At 50.3% G+C, this 11,540-nt stretch overlaps 7 protein-coding genes across 7 annotated transcripts; 2 read left to right on the top strand and 5 right to left on the bottom strand.

The window, feature by feature from the left end:
* Nucleotides 1-327: 327 nt before the first annotated feature.
* Nucleotides 328-600, bottom strand: GCG54_00003896 (uncharacterized protein; the record flags this gene model as incomplete). Its single annotated transcript, XM_045403956.1, has 2 exons — nucleotides 328-410; nucleotides 477-600. The coding sequence occupies 2 exons, from the start codon at nucleotides 598-600 to the stop codon at nucleotides 328-330; spliced, it is 207 nt and encodes a 68-aa protein (XP_045257156.1).
* Nucleotides 601-1,368: 768 nt separating this feature from the next.
* GCG54_00003895 (uncharacterized protein) lies at nucleotides 1,369-3,555 on the bottom strand (the record flags this gene model as incomplete). The annotated part of the gene is made up of 2 exons (XM_045403955.1): nucleotides 1,369-2,617; nucleotides 2,687-3,555. The coding sequence occupies 2 exons, from the start codon at nucleotides 3,553-3,555 to the stop codon at nucleotides 1,369-1,371; spliced, it is 2,118 nt and encodes a 705-aa protein (XP_045257155.1).
* Nucleotides 3,556-3,580: 25 nt separating this feature from the next.
* Nucleotides 3,581-4,583, bottom strand: GCG54_00003894 (uncharacterized protein; the record flags this gene model as incomplete). Its single annotated transcript, XM_045403954.1, has 2 exons — nucleotides 3,581-4,122; nucleotides 4,166-4,583. The coding sequence occupies 2 exons, from the start codon at nucleotides 4,581-4,583 to the stop codon at nucleotides 3,581-3,583; spliced, it is 960 nt and encodes a 319-aa protein (XP_045257154.1).
* Nucleotides 4,584-5,464: 881 nt separating this feature from the next.
* GCG54_00003893 (uncharacterized protein) lies at nucleotides 5,465-6,457 on the top strand (the record flags this gene model as incomplete). The annotated part of the gene is made up of 3 exons (XM_045403953.1): nucleotides 5,465-5,593; nucleotides 5,619-5,820; nucleotides 5,868-6,457. Coding segments are annotated over 3 exons (921 nt in total), but the record flags the coding sequence as incomplete, so codon positions are not given.
* Nucleotides 6,458-7,109: 652 nt separating this feature from the next.
* GCG54_00003892 (uncharacterized protein) lies at nucleotides 7,110-8,013 on the top strand (the record flags this gene model as incomplete). The annotated part of the gene is made up of 2 exons (XM_045403952.1): nucleotides 7,110-7,416; nucleotides 7,466-8,013. 2 exons carry the CDS (start codon nucleotides 7,110-7,112, stop codon nucleotides 8,011-8,013), a joined length of 855 nt encoding a protein of 284 aa, XP_045257152.1.
* A 228-nt stretch (nucleotides 8,014-8,241) lies between these two features.
* Nucleotides 8,242-8,808, bottom strand: GCG54_00003891 (uncharacterized protein; the record flags this gene model as incomplete). The annotated part of the gene is made up of 2 exons (XM_045403951.1): nucleotides 8,242-8,684; nucleotides 8,802-8,808. The coding sequence occupies 2 exons, from the start codon at nucleotides 8,806-8,808 to the stop codon at nucleotides 8,242-8,244; spliced, it is 450 nt and encodes a 149-aa protein (XP_045257151.1).
* Nucleotides 8,809-9,228: 420 nt separating this feature from the next.
* On the bottom strand, nucleotides 9,229-10,458 carry GCG54_00003890 (S-(hydroxymethyl)glutathione dehydrogenase; the record flags this gene model as incomplete). The annotated part of the gene is made up of 2 exons (XM_045403950.1): nucleotides 9,229-9,989; nucleotides 10,089-10,458. 2 exons carry the CDS (start codon nucleotides 10,456-10,458, stop codon nucleotides 9,229-9,231), a joined length of 1,131 nt encoding a protein of 376 aa, XP_045257150.1.
* Between the last annotated feature and the right edge of the window lie 1,082 nt (nucleotides 10,459-11,540).

The following is an 11,540-nucleotide window of genomic DNA, read 5'->3' as shown; positions in this document are numbered from 1 at the left end:
TTGTTTCGTTTCAACTCTCGTCGAGTCCTGGTCGTGAGGATAGTTTGAGCGGAAGCTCCAAATTCACACATTCTTAACCAACTTTGGTGCTGGCAGTGTTTATCGAGATGCGCATGGGCTCTTGCTCATGTGTCGATCGGGGGTGAAGTATGGCTTTTGTGATGTTGAAGTCTAAGTTATATTTGACTTTCACTAATAGTCCTGTGTTCCCGGGCTAAGCCATCTTCTATCTTAACCCCTGAGGCTTCGTACGTCTCGAACCACGACCCCCAAGATCCATAGGTAGTATGATTGTGGTGACCGCTTCACACAACGCAAGTGAGCAGCTTAGCAGTCGTCGCACATGATGAGGCAAGCGGTCATGCATCCAGAGCGCTGCAGAGCGGACTGCCGGTCAGGGCCGCCGTAGTCTGTGAATTTTCAAGGTTAGATCTACGGTCCATGTTTTGAGCTTGACGTCGTGATGGTGAACTCACTGTCGTGGCAGTCAGAGGTGCAGCTGAGACAGGTTCCTTGGAAGGGGGCTCCGGCTTTGCAGCCTGCCATGACGGACGGGACGATGGCCGCGGCGATGAGGAGGATGGTCTTGGAGAAGAGCATGGTGGTGGTATGGTGTAGTTTGGGTTTGATGAGAAGAGTGCGGGTGTAGGAGGTAATTGAGTCTTGGAAGAGTCGATACTGATGGGGGAGGAAAGGTGAATGTCAATTAGAAGATGGAGGTGCTACTTATACTTAGTTCCGCTCGACCGCTTGAGCCTGGCTCATCAATTGAAGGACATGAATCTTGGCTGTGTCTCTTGGCAAATCCTGAACGTCATCCAAAGTCCCTCGAAGGATTGTTCAGTTCACGATGCAGCGCGAGACGAAAGCCCGACATCGCACACTGGTGGAGGCTAACTAGCGACCTGTAAAACTATTTGGGCAATAATCTGCCTCATGAGCAGAGCGAAGTCTTGGCGTTGATGACAACTGATCATAATGATAAGACAACATCGAGCTCAGGCTGTGACTTGATGCGAGCGAGCGAATGAGGAGCGAGGGTGAGTCCGGGTGCCTAAAGAACGAGAAGACATCCCGGGTGTTGGCCCAAGCCCCCTTGTGGGTAAGGTAGATCCACTACTCAGCTCCTTGCGAGCATGCAGGTGACTCTCCACCTGACTTGGGAACGAGATACTCTAATGAGAAAGGAAAAGAACTTTTGGGCGGTTTCATTAACGTAATGATCACAAAGATTGTTTGGTCAGCGAAGGAGTACCTTCCCAGTCACACTACGCAGTGAACTGCTGCTTATAATTCAGAGTCAAAACTTTCTTCTTGTTTAAAGCGATTTAGGGCTTAATCGTGAGGTAAGTCTTATCTGACTAGAAACTACTGCCTATAAAGCACACCTTGATACTTGAAGTAAGACCCTGATATGTCGCTTTCATTGTTGGCCTTGAAAGCATCTGCGTACAGCGGTGGCTTTTCTTCTCTTTTCCTCTTCCTCGTCCGCGTCTCCCACGTGAATGGCAGAGTGCTAACCTTAACACGTGAACCAACCAGGCTAGTAGTCACTAATTCGCGTCGGGACGAACACGCACGTTGTTTGTCTCCTGGCTTCACGGTGTACTGATGTGCTTGCTGATCCCAGGTCCTCCAATCTGCCCCCGAGTCCAGGAGAAGGTCGGCGACGGCTTTATAACCATTTCTGCAGGCCGCCTCGAGTGAAGTTTGCCCCCAATAGCTGCTTCGGGCATCCAGATCTGCTCCATTCTCAATGAGTAATTTTACAATATTTGTGTGGCCGCTTGACGAAGCGGCAAAAATCGGGGGGCCGTTCCGGCTGTGGGCGTTAACATCTTCACCTCGAGAAATCAATTCCCTAACGAGGTTTCGGAGGCCGTGTTTGGAGGCAAAGTACAACGGGCCGCCTTCATGCTGTACACTTTCAGCTGGCCAATACTGCTGATACCATGCGGTATAGCAATATTGATCAAGCAAAAAGTCCGCAGCTGTGGTAATTAGCTCAGTGCATTTCTGCTCGTCTGCCTTCTTGGCATAGTCCATCCAACTGATTGCCGCATGAAACCCTAAATGGAAATTGGGTTCCTCCCCAATACACTGTGGCCTCTTTCCCTTGCCTTTGCCAAAGATCTCTGTTCCTCTGCTAGCTTCGTGAAAGGCAATGCCCCTCAAGTAAGCTAGGCAAGTTCGCGTGAGATTGATGCTGGCTGCGGGCTGTAAACCAACATCTGCATGGCCGAGAAGGAACTCCTGAACGGAGGAGTGAGCGAGCTGGAGTTGAATCGTTCTGTGTCGCCCCTTTCCATATGCCACCGATGTCACAAGGCTGGGGCATATTCGTTGTATTTCCTTAGGCCGTGGCATTCTGTCTGCGATGTCGAAGGATTCCCGCCTAATGGCGACGATGTCTACGGCCTTTTCCAATGTAAGAGGTGTTTTGGAGTACAGTAAGAATTGTAGAAGGCGATTCGCTTTGGGTTTCAGCGTCTGCGAGATGTTGTTGAGAATTCGTTCGTATGTTTCGTTGAGATCTCGGGGCAGTGAGTCAAGCTCGGTCTCTATGCCTTCTCGGTCAAGACAGTTCTCCAGGCTGTCAAGTTGGCATGCTGCCCATCTGAACTTGCAATACTGGTTCAATTATTTGTCCCTTGAAAAGACTGTGGTCGTAGTGGAGATCACCTACATCCCGTCCGCCTTGCTTGCAATCTGATCACACACTAATTTGACGATGCCAGGGGCTGTTGTCCACTTCTCAAATCCAGCATCTCTGCCAAGTCTTTGTTCCACATACGACCGGATGTCCGAGTTGATGGCAGTTCTGCTTAGAGGAACGCAATTCTCCGGCCCCAAAACTATCCCGAGCTCATGTTCAAACTCGTACTCCGGTCGACTAGTAAGCATCATCTTTATATGTCCGAGGTCACTGGTAGATACTAAATCTCTTATCCAACGAATCAATGGGTGTCGTGTGACGCATTCGTCTAATGCATCCACCACTATGACGGCACTCTCCACACTCCTCAGCATGTCGTGAAAACAACTCGAGAGCTTTTCGAAAGCAGGTTGTCTATAATCGTCCGAACACTCAGAGAACAAGGCGTCGAGGCCAGAAACAGTCCCACCGGTGGATAAATGAAGTTGATAGAGTAGTCCTCGAAGCATGGCATCTAGCGTTTGTTTCTTGGAATCTCGAAAATCAAAATAGAACTGTAGGAGGCATTGGACATTCTCCTTCTTGAGGCGATCGAATATCGTAGTACTGAGAACGGTTTTGCCGCATCCAGATAATCCATACAGCCAAATGTTTCGGCGAGAACCGCTACGCCATAGCTGGAAGGAAGGCTCGTCAAAAATCCACGAGCCGGTACCTTTCCGTCGTACAGTCCTGGCGCTGTCTGCGTTTATGGAGGAATTTGGGGGGGACAACCACCTCCGCAGATCGTTGTGCCGCTGAGAAGTTATGAGTTCGCTGGCAATACGGCTCGTTTCTTGTATAGATTTCTGCTGCCAGATTTGCGAGGTTTCAACTATTGGGGGGTCAGTGTAGCCCATCGAGATGTGCCCAGGGGTTCTTGAACTAACGAGATTTGATGGCCATTGCAAGTTTGTCTTCCCTGTTGACAACCGCAGCTGAGACTTCCTCCAAAAGATCCCTTGTGTAAGCCGCTGCCGTCATCGCTGCAAAGCCTTGCCATTCCTTATTCTTGTGGGTATCTGAATAGTCGCAGATCCCCCGAATAACTAGACAGGGAAAATGATTCATCAAACCGGCTACCTCCATCTCAAAACAGAGTGCGCCTGTCTGTTTCGATAGCTGGTCCCTTATGTTGGCATCCTTCATCAGCCTGTTTCCGGACGCGATGAGGCCATAATGGACCGCAGGGTTGTCATCCTCAACGCCTCTCTCAGCTCGCCTCACCAGTTGAGATTGATCTCCTCCACAGGCCACACTGCAGTCGTTTGAGAAGTCTGTTTGAGGATGCGTGATGTGCGGCGGATAGAGTCTGTCGGAGGTGACGGGCGGTCGGCGATGGCTCCTCTTCAAACGAGGATACTTCTCCAGGACCCTTTCGATCTTGCCGTTGATGTCGTGACCCTCCATTATGCCGAGCTTCAAGGCTGCTGACTGCCGTCAGTAATGACTGCGGAGGCTGGTTCAAACTTCCCGTGATCGAAAATTCCCGGTCTTGTATCGCCTTGCCATAGTCGTACTGCACCACGCCTCCTTTACCTGCGTTTATGTCGCGAGTCCCTATGATAATATCACCAAGACGAATGTCGTGCGTTTTGCTCGGAGCACCACCCCCTATCCCAACCATGAGTCCAACCTTGAGATTCGGGAAACTGTGTATCATGTCTCTCGCGACGGTAGCTGCGGCTGTGGTGCCATATTCCGACTTGGGCAGAGCTGCAATAGCCACATTGTGCCTTCCCATACGACCAAGCGAATAGCTATTGTTATCATGCTGCGAGATTGACAGTGGGGCGTCATGCTGTTCATCCAAGAATGCTTTCGCAGCGACAAACTCTGTCGTGATGGCGCAGATCCAACCAATGGTGTAAATACCTGGGTCAGACATTGCGCCTCAATCTCTGGAAAGTCTGGCCAGGGTATTAATAGGAAGAAAGGGTTCGCGATGGTCTGTTTCCGGTTTTTGGCGACAGATAAGCATGAGAAAACTTCCCAAGGGAGAGACGGAAAGGTCAGAGCCTTGCCTGATGATTACGCAGCGAGAGGTGGTCCGTCTGCAGCCATTGGATCTACCGAACCACGTGAGTACGACTAGGGAGTAAATGACACAGCGGCTCTTTCAGGAGGAATGGGATCCAGCCTGATGACCGTATGCGCCCGATTTGAGCGGGGCTACCTGACTTTCTTCTTGCACGCGACGTGTCACTCCAATCACTATTAATTATTCCTCACACAGCTATGATGGGAATCTCGTACCTTCGAGCGGAAATGGAGCCAACCTTCGATCGGAAGCAGTCTCGATTGTGAGGCCTATGGGCCTGTGGCCACTTTTCAGCCACAGTAATCTTTCCATTGACATGGATAGTTGCATGTAGGTACCCAACGATCAAACCTTCGCGAACACAAGAACTCCAAGCCACCAGGAGACTTCCTACATGTAAAGCCCAGCCACTGTGTCTTAGCTGCGCTACTCCAAATCCACACATTTCCCCCACACTTTACCTCCTCTTCACAAGCTCAGTTGCCGTCTAATCTTTCACCACGATGCTCTATCGGATGGCATTCTTGCGGCTTTTGCTGAACAAAATACTCCTTCCACGTTTCCCGGCGTCTTTGCAATGCCTGAACATCGCCAAAAACGTCAACTTCGCTCTACGAAGACCTGTACGCCAATCCTTTTTCCACTTCGGGCGGTGCCTAGGGGTATGATCTTTGCAACCTAGATGTCGCTGATAGGTTATCGCAGGTGACTATTGCCATAGACGCAGGATCAAGTGCCGAAGCAGCGAAGCAGCCCTGAGCCAATGCCAGAACTGCGTTGGGTTTGGAATTGAATGCCAATTGTCCCGCCCATCGAAAAGGGGCAAAGCAGGCGGATCGGAGCGCATTGGGCGGACGGTAAATGAACCGAAATCCACTACAGATCCCGAGCATGCAGAGAACAAGCTCCAGCATAGCGGCGACTGTTGTCCCCTCAGATCGGGGGCTTCGGAGTGATGGTCCTCCAGAGCCCGTGTCTCACGACTCCGTCGTTGAGCCATCAAGCGACAGAACAGAGCTCGGAGACGGAAATCTCCCCACAGGCACGCTAGCTCCAGCCTGGTGCGCATTTGCATGGAAAACATGTCAGGACTGATGTTGTGATAGTATTGGTCCATTTACACGCTTGAAGTATTCACGTCAATCGTCTGGGATGGCTGTATTCATTTTCAGGAGGCTCACTCAATGGTCGAGTATCCTGAAGGTGATCAGTCCGGATTTTTACCAGCAGGCAATCCCAATTGGATCGAAGGGTGGAATTTTACTACAGATCTCTATCGCATATTGGAGCACGTACTCTGCAAACTGAGAACGCGGCACTCTCGCTTCAACCTATTCGGAGATTGCCACTCACGCTTGGAGACGCACCGATTACAAGACCGAGTAAACGGTTTGCATTTCGGTCTACATCATCGCTTCAAAGAATTCGGTTTGGCGACCGGTGTTGCCGAAAAGGACATATACGGCTTTCAGGCAGCAAATATCCAGGCAACGCTTGCACTTCTGCGCATGGCATTGCTGTCTCTGGAAGGTGATGTCGATCTGGATAAGAAATGCTCTGTTGTCAACGAGGTGTTGACAGCGTTCCACCAAGTTCCGAAGGCCTTCCAGCGCGCTATTAGTAATCCTCTCATATACCACATCGGTTCAATCGGAATCATTCTTGGTTCCGTCATGGAAGGCATGAGCCCCTTCCTAAAAGGATCTTCACAAACTCACTAGGTGAAGATTTTGTACTTTCTTCAGCGACGGCCTTAATCTTAAGGTAGTCTCTTTCGACGTCGGGCCGAATCCTCCACGAGCATGTTCGATGACTACGCGAGCGTCGTCAAATCTGCCAGCCGATGCCAGGTATCGAGGAGTGTCAGGGAACATCTTGATTCCCAGGAAGAGTAGCAAGGTGGGGAAGCATTGGAAGGCCAGAAGAAACCGCCATCGGACGTCGGACTTCCCTCCATCAACGAAGGCAAGGCCAAATGACAATCAATACGCGACAGAAATGCCGAGATAATTGGCAATGAAAACGTGACCGAGGAAGTCCCCTCGATGTTCCGCTGTCGATGTCTCCGCGACCATCACAGTGCTTTCGATAACAAGCGGTGAGTGAGTAACCGTATTCATCAATCGTAGGCGGCCGGTTTGAATTTGGTATGGTAGCCTTATCTTTTGGTATCGGCTACGTTTCATTCGTCGAATGGTGTTGCTCTGCGTATGAACTTGGACAGCGGGGTAGTCAGGCAGACTTCAAGGCAAGGCAGACTAGCAACGCCACATATATCTACTGCTGCCTCGGATACTGGACTTTCTAATTGCAATCGTATTCTTATCTCGGAGAACTTCTTCTTGGGTGCAGACCGTAATACGAATGGAGGAAATGGACACAGACGCTCTTCAAGAGCAATTCCGTGCTCATTGGGAAAGCAGCACCGCAGACGAAGATGTCACACTGTATGGGTTCAGCCGCTTCAGAACGATTCACTTGCTGAACCTTCGGTTTCTCGAAGGTGAGATATCTGAACTCAATCGTCTAGTTTACCAGGCAGGAAAAAGTCTGTCCAAAGTTCCGCCCTCACGTGCACGACTTGGTATAGATTCTAGATGGAGCGACGCGTCACCAGAACCATCCAAGATCATAAATCAAGAACTGGTCACTAAGGTTCGCGACTTGCTGAGGCAATACGGTAAGTGCGACTTTGCAGTCACCCTACGAGGCACTGTCCTCGTTTTCAGGAGCTCATGAAAATACAGATGAGGCACTTGTTGCATTTCACAACATCATGGGTATGGAAACATCATATTTGATCGATGACGAGCAACGCGCAAGTCTAAGAAAGGATCGAACGGCCGACGAAATGTACCACACCCGCCTTCTCAGAGTAGACCTAGGGCAGCGCCTGCGGAAAGACCCCATGGAACGTTTCGTGCGGCGGTGCTTATATCACTTACGGTACCGACAACTCTCCAGATGGTGGGCAACGGATATCGAAAGCGGCGAGAACACTCGCATGTCTGGCAAGAAAGCCTGCCAAAATACCGTCCTGGTCGCCGAGGTGATTTCTCGATTCTTCATGACCGGGTTGGTCGGAATCTTCGTGGTGATCCCCTTGGCGATACTTTCATACCAAAACAGTAAAGAAGTGCAGCTGGGAGTCATATCAGCATGTGTTGTGACATTCTCATGTCTGGTGTCTGCGTTTCTAAAAGTCAGCAGCGTGGAGATGATGATGGTGACAACTGCTTATGGCGCAATTCTCACTGTTTTCATGTCAAATGTATGAAAGATATCTCGTTCAATCCGTAAAGGTCATAGAGAAACATCATAAGCTTTAGGTAGTAACCAACCGTGTATATTAGTTAACAAACAGACTTAATTGCGCCTTTGAATGGACTTTATCTGCGAATTGAACTCAATTTAACATTCCCATCGCCCGGACTCCTAGCTGTGGCATCTCGCTAACTATGCACGTCGTGTGTATTTGGACGCAGGGAAAAATCTGAGGTGAGGTTCACTGGTCCTTGGCGGGCTTTGACATGTCGATTCCCAACAACGCGCCTCCAATTTGGAAGCCAAATTTGTCCGGCCCGAACTTCCACTTCTTGTCGGCACCGCCTCCGGAGCCGCCACTCTGGGCTTGGGAGGACGATGGCTGTGTTTCTGCGCGATAATCCTCGCCTGAGATGACTTTCATTCCTCGCGGCCTGAAGAATGTTTCGTTCCATCGAGCGAGCTCCCCGCGCATGCGGCTGATTTGCTCCTCGTATTCAGGGCCTTGCACACCCGACAATGGCTGCCCTTTCGAATCCGCTGGAAGGGTTGCGTCGCCGGCGGCACCAGAACGCCCGGGTTTGACGAGGTTGGAAGTAAAGGCGGCCCAGTCTTCATGTTGGATGTCGCGGCTTAGCCAAAATGCCGAGGGCTCAGGGTAAGCGAAGGTAAAGGGTGCCGATCCTGGGACAAGATTGATAAAATGTGCCGTTACTTCCGGAGGCAATGGAAAAGGTGGGGATTGATTGATCGGTTACGTAGCAGTCTCTGCAATGTAGGGAGGGGTGGGAACGTCCTCACTGGCCATGATATTTTGAGGTAGGGCTTTCTGCGGACGGGGATGAAAGTTGGGAGTTTGAGGTGATTGCTTCTCGAGAGAATTGAGAGGAACGACCGGCTTGGCGGCCAAATAAGTAGTCTTCTGGGCTGAAAGTCCAGACTCAAGGATGGTACCATTCATACTTTACAAAGTTGTGAATGAACACTCGCTTCAGCGACCTTGCACCGTTTTGAAATAGACCGCAAGGAATTCAACATTCCGCTTGGCACAATTGGCTCGAGAAGACTAGTCTGTGGGAAGATAGCCATAAGATGATCTATTTCACCCCAAGTCATTGGGTAGTCTGCGGACTAAGTCTATGTGTATCGGCTGTTTGAGAAACCTTGGGACAGACGGCAGCAAAGTTCCCCTAAGATGGTCCCATCATGACTGCTACAGCGAATCCATCTAAGAGAACCGAATGACAACTTTGTTCTCCAAGTGATCACTATACCGACGGTAGTACTCCCGGGCCTCCTCAATACCAATTTCAGCGGTGACGACGAAGCTGGGCTTGGCAACCCCGGACGCGATCAAGTCGAGCAAAGGCGGTGCTTGAATCAATGGCAGAACGATACCGCTTCCGACGGACAAGCCCTTCCTCCACAGTGAGGCGACCGGTACGGCGATATCCGCAGGCAACGTCCCTGCGTAAGGCGCCCCTTCCGTGCTGTTTGCCCCGCCGTTATAGACGCCGCCAATTCCCATTCCTCCATAGGCGGCGGTGACTGCGACCATGTTTTCTAGCACAATCCCATTGTGGGGTGCCCCGGTAGCATTGACAGATTCAAATCCTACACAGTCAACGCTGCGAGTGACGCCATCAGGTTCTTGTCGAAGGATAGCCTCAACAGGATCCTCATGAGAGAAATCGATGGGAATGGCACCGATAGACTGGGCTTGCTCAAGTCGGCTAGCGATGCGATCAACAACATACACTCTGGAAGCACCGCGCAGCTTGGCAGAGTAAGCAGACAAGAGGCCAACGGGGCCGGCGCCAAAGATCGCAACTGTATCTCCAGCTTGGAATCCCGAGTATGTAAGTGCATGCCATCCGGTTGTGAACACATCCGCTATCATGAGATAGTCGAGCTCGGCGGTGGTGTTGGTGGAGTTGATCGGAATGGGAATGACTGACTGGTCGGCAAAAGGGACTCTCGCGTATTCAGCTTTTCAGAAGGCAAGTGTGGTCAGCTTTGGCAGTTCATTTGAAAAGATGACATTTCTGGCATTTTAAAAGCAATAACACTATGCGGATGCAAACTTACCTTGCAGGCCGCCGTAGTTTGGGTTACCAACGCCGAAAGACAGAGGATGAGAAGGGCCCCAGTGGCCATCGTCAGCGTTATCTGGGATAATAACATAGTCGCCAACGGAGAGGGATGTCACAGAATCTCCAATGCTCGAGATGTAGCCCACGGCTTCGTGCCCAAACCCATAGGGAACTTCGGGAGAGCCACCAAATCCGTGATACATGTGGAGATCGGACCCGCAGATGGCGGAAGAGGTGATCCGGACCACAACATCTGTTTGGTTGACAATAGCGGGTACGGGTAGGTTGATGACAGAGACATTGTAAGGCTGGCCGAACCAAGCGACGCCTCTCATCATGGTTGTATTCGTTACATTGAGCGCCATGGTCGTTACAGCAAGTCGTTGTTCTCAGGGGTTCACGGTGACAGACGTAGGCGTGACTGACTCGACAAGTTGAGAGGATGTTGATGTCTATGTTGCTTTGAATGGTGAGGATCGAGTAGCATACATAAGCCACTTTTATACGTCTATATCGCCAGGAGATGATTGCTTTAGTATGCAATAATGTATATGACAAGATACCGGATTTCCATAATGATAGCAGCTTTTGTGCGCGGCATGCTGGCTACTACAAGCGCCGCGTGTGCATGATCACCGGCCGATGCTCTAGTGTCTTCATGGGCACACCTTTCTACAGTCATCACGGCCTATTCTGAGGCTGATTGCGGTACGAAATCTTGCCCGTACCGTAGAAGAGGAGAAGTCCATGCCAGCTGCTGACGCGGGGTTAAGCATATCTCCTTAGGATGTGGAGTGATAAGTTACATGCACTTACTGACATCTTCTTAGCTCGAAAAAGCGAAGAGAAAGACTGGGGTTTGACCCACTATTGATAACCATCGTCTGGCGAATACTTACGCGTCCGAGGCAGTGCAAACGTCAACATAGAGGTCTTGTTATACGTTGTCGTTGTTTTCTTGATAATTACAGTCGACAGGTTCAAAATATGAGTTTCGACCGGTTCCGTGAGGAACTACATGCGCATAAACCCGAATCTCCGGTGTGACCATCAGCACTCGCCCTATCATCTACTGAGCGCTGCAAAAACAACGGATAGTTGCATTGGACGATGAGCAATTTTGAATCTGGGTCTAAGTACCTCATGTGATGAGTTTGGATCATCTTGGCCGGAGTCGCCTCTGTCTTAGGCACCTAACTCAGAAATGGGAGACCCAATCGTGTTCGATAACTGCCAGACACGCGCTTTGTTTCCAAGGCCTTCAACTTGACATGCAGGTTTTTATTAAGGCTAGGTTGTTGCACGGCGCGTAGAGGTAAGTTCTTCGATGCCAATTATGCCAACCTGTTGGTCCTATGGTCAGCATGCAAACTGTAGTCTAGTAAATAGCATATCGCCACATATAGGAACATACAGAACACGCAATCTGAAATTTTGTAGCATTCGC

The sequence above is a fragment of the Colletotrichum gloeosporioides genome, assembly GCF_011800055.1.
Source record: "Colletotrichum gloeosporioides strain Lc1 chromosome Unknown consensus_103, whole genome shotgun sequence".
Classification (NCBI taxonomy): Eukaryota; Fungi; Ascomycota; class Sordariomycetes; order Glomerellales; family Glomerellaceae; genus Colletotrichum; species Colletotrichum gloeosporioides.
The sequence above is the reverse complement of the archived record's forward strand: the minus strand, read 5'-3'. Positions and strand labels throughout refer to the sequence as shown.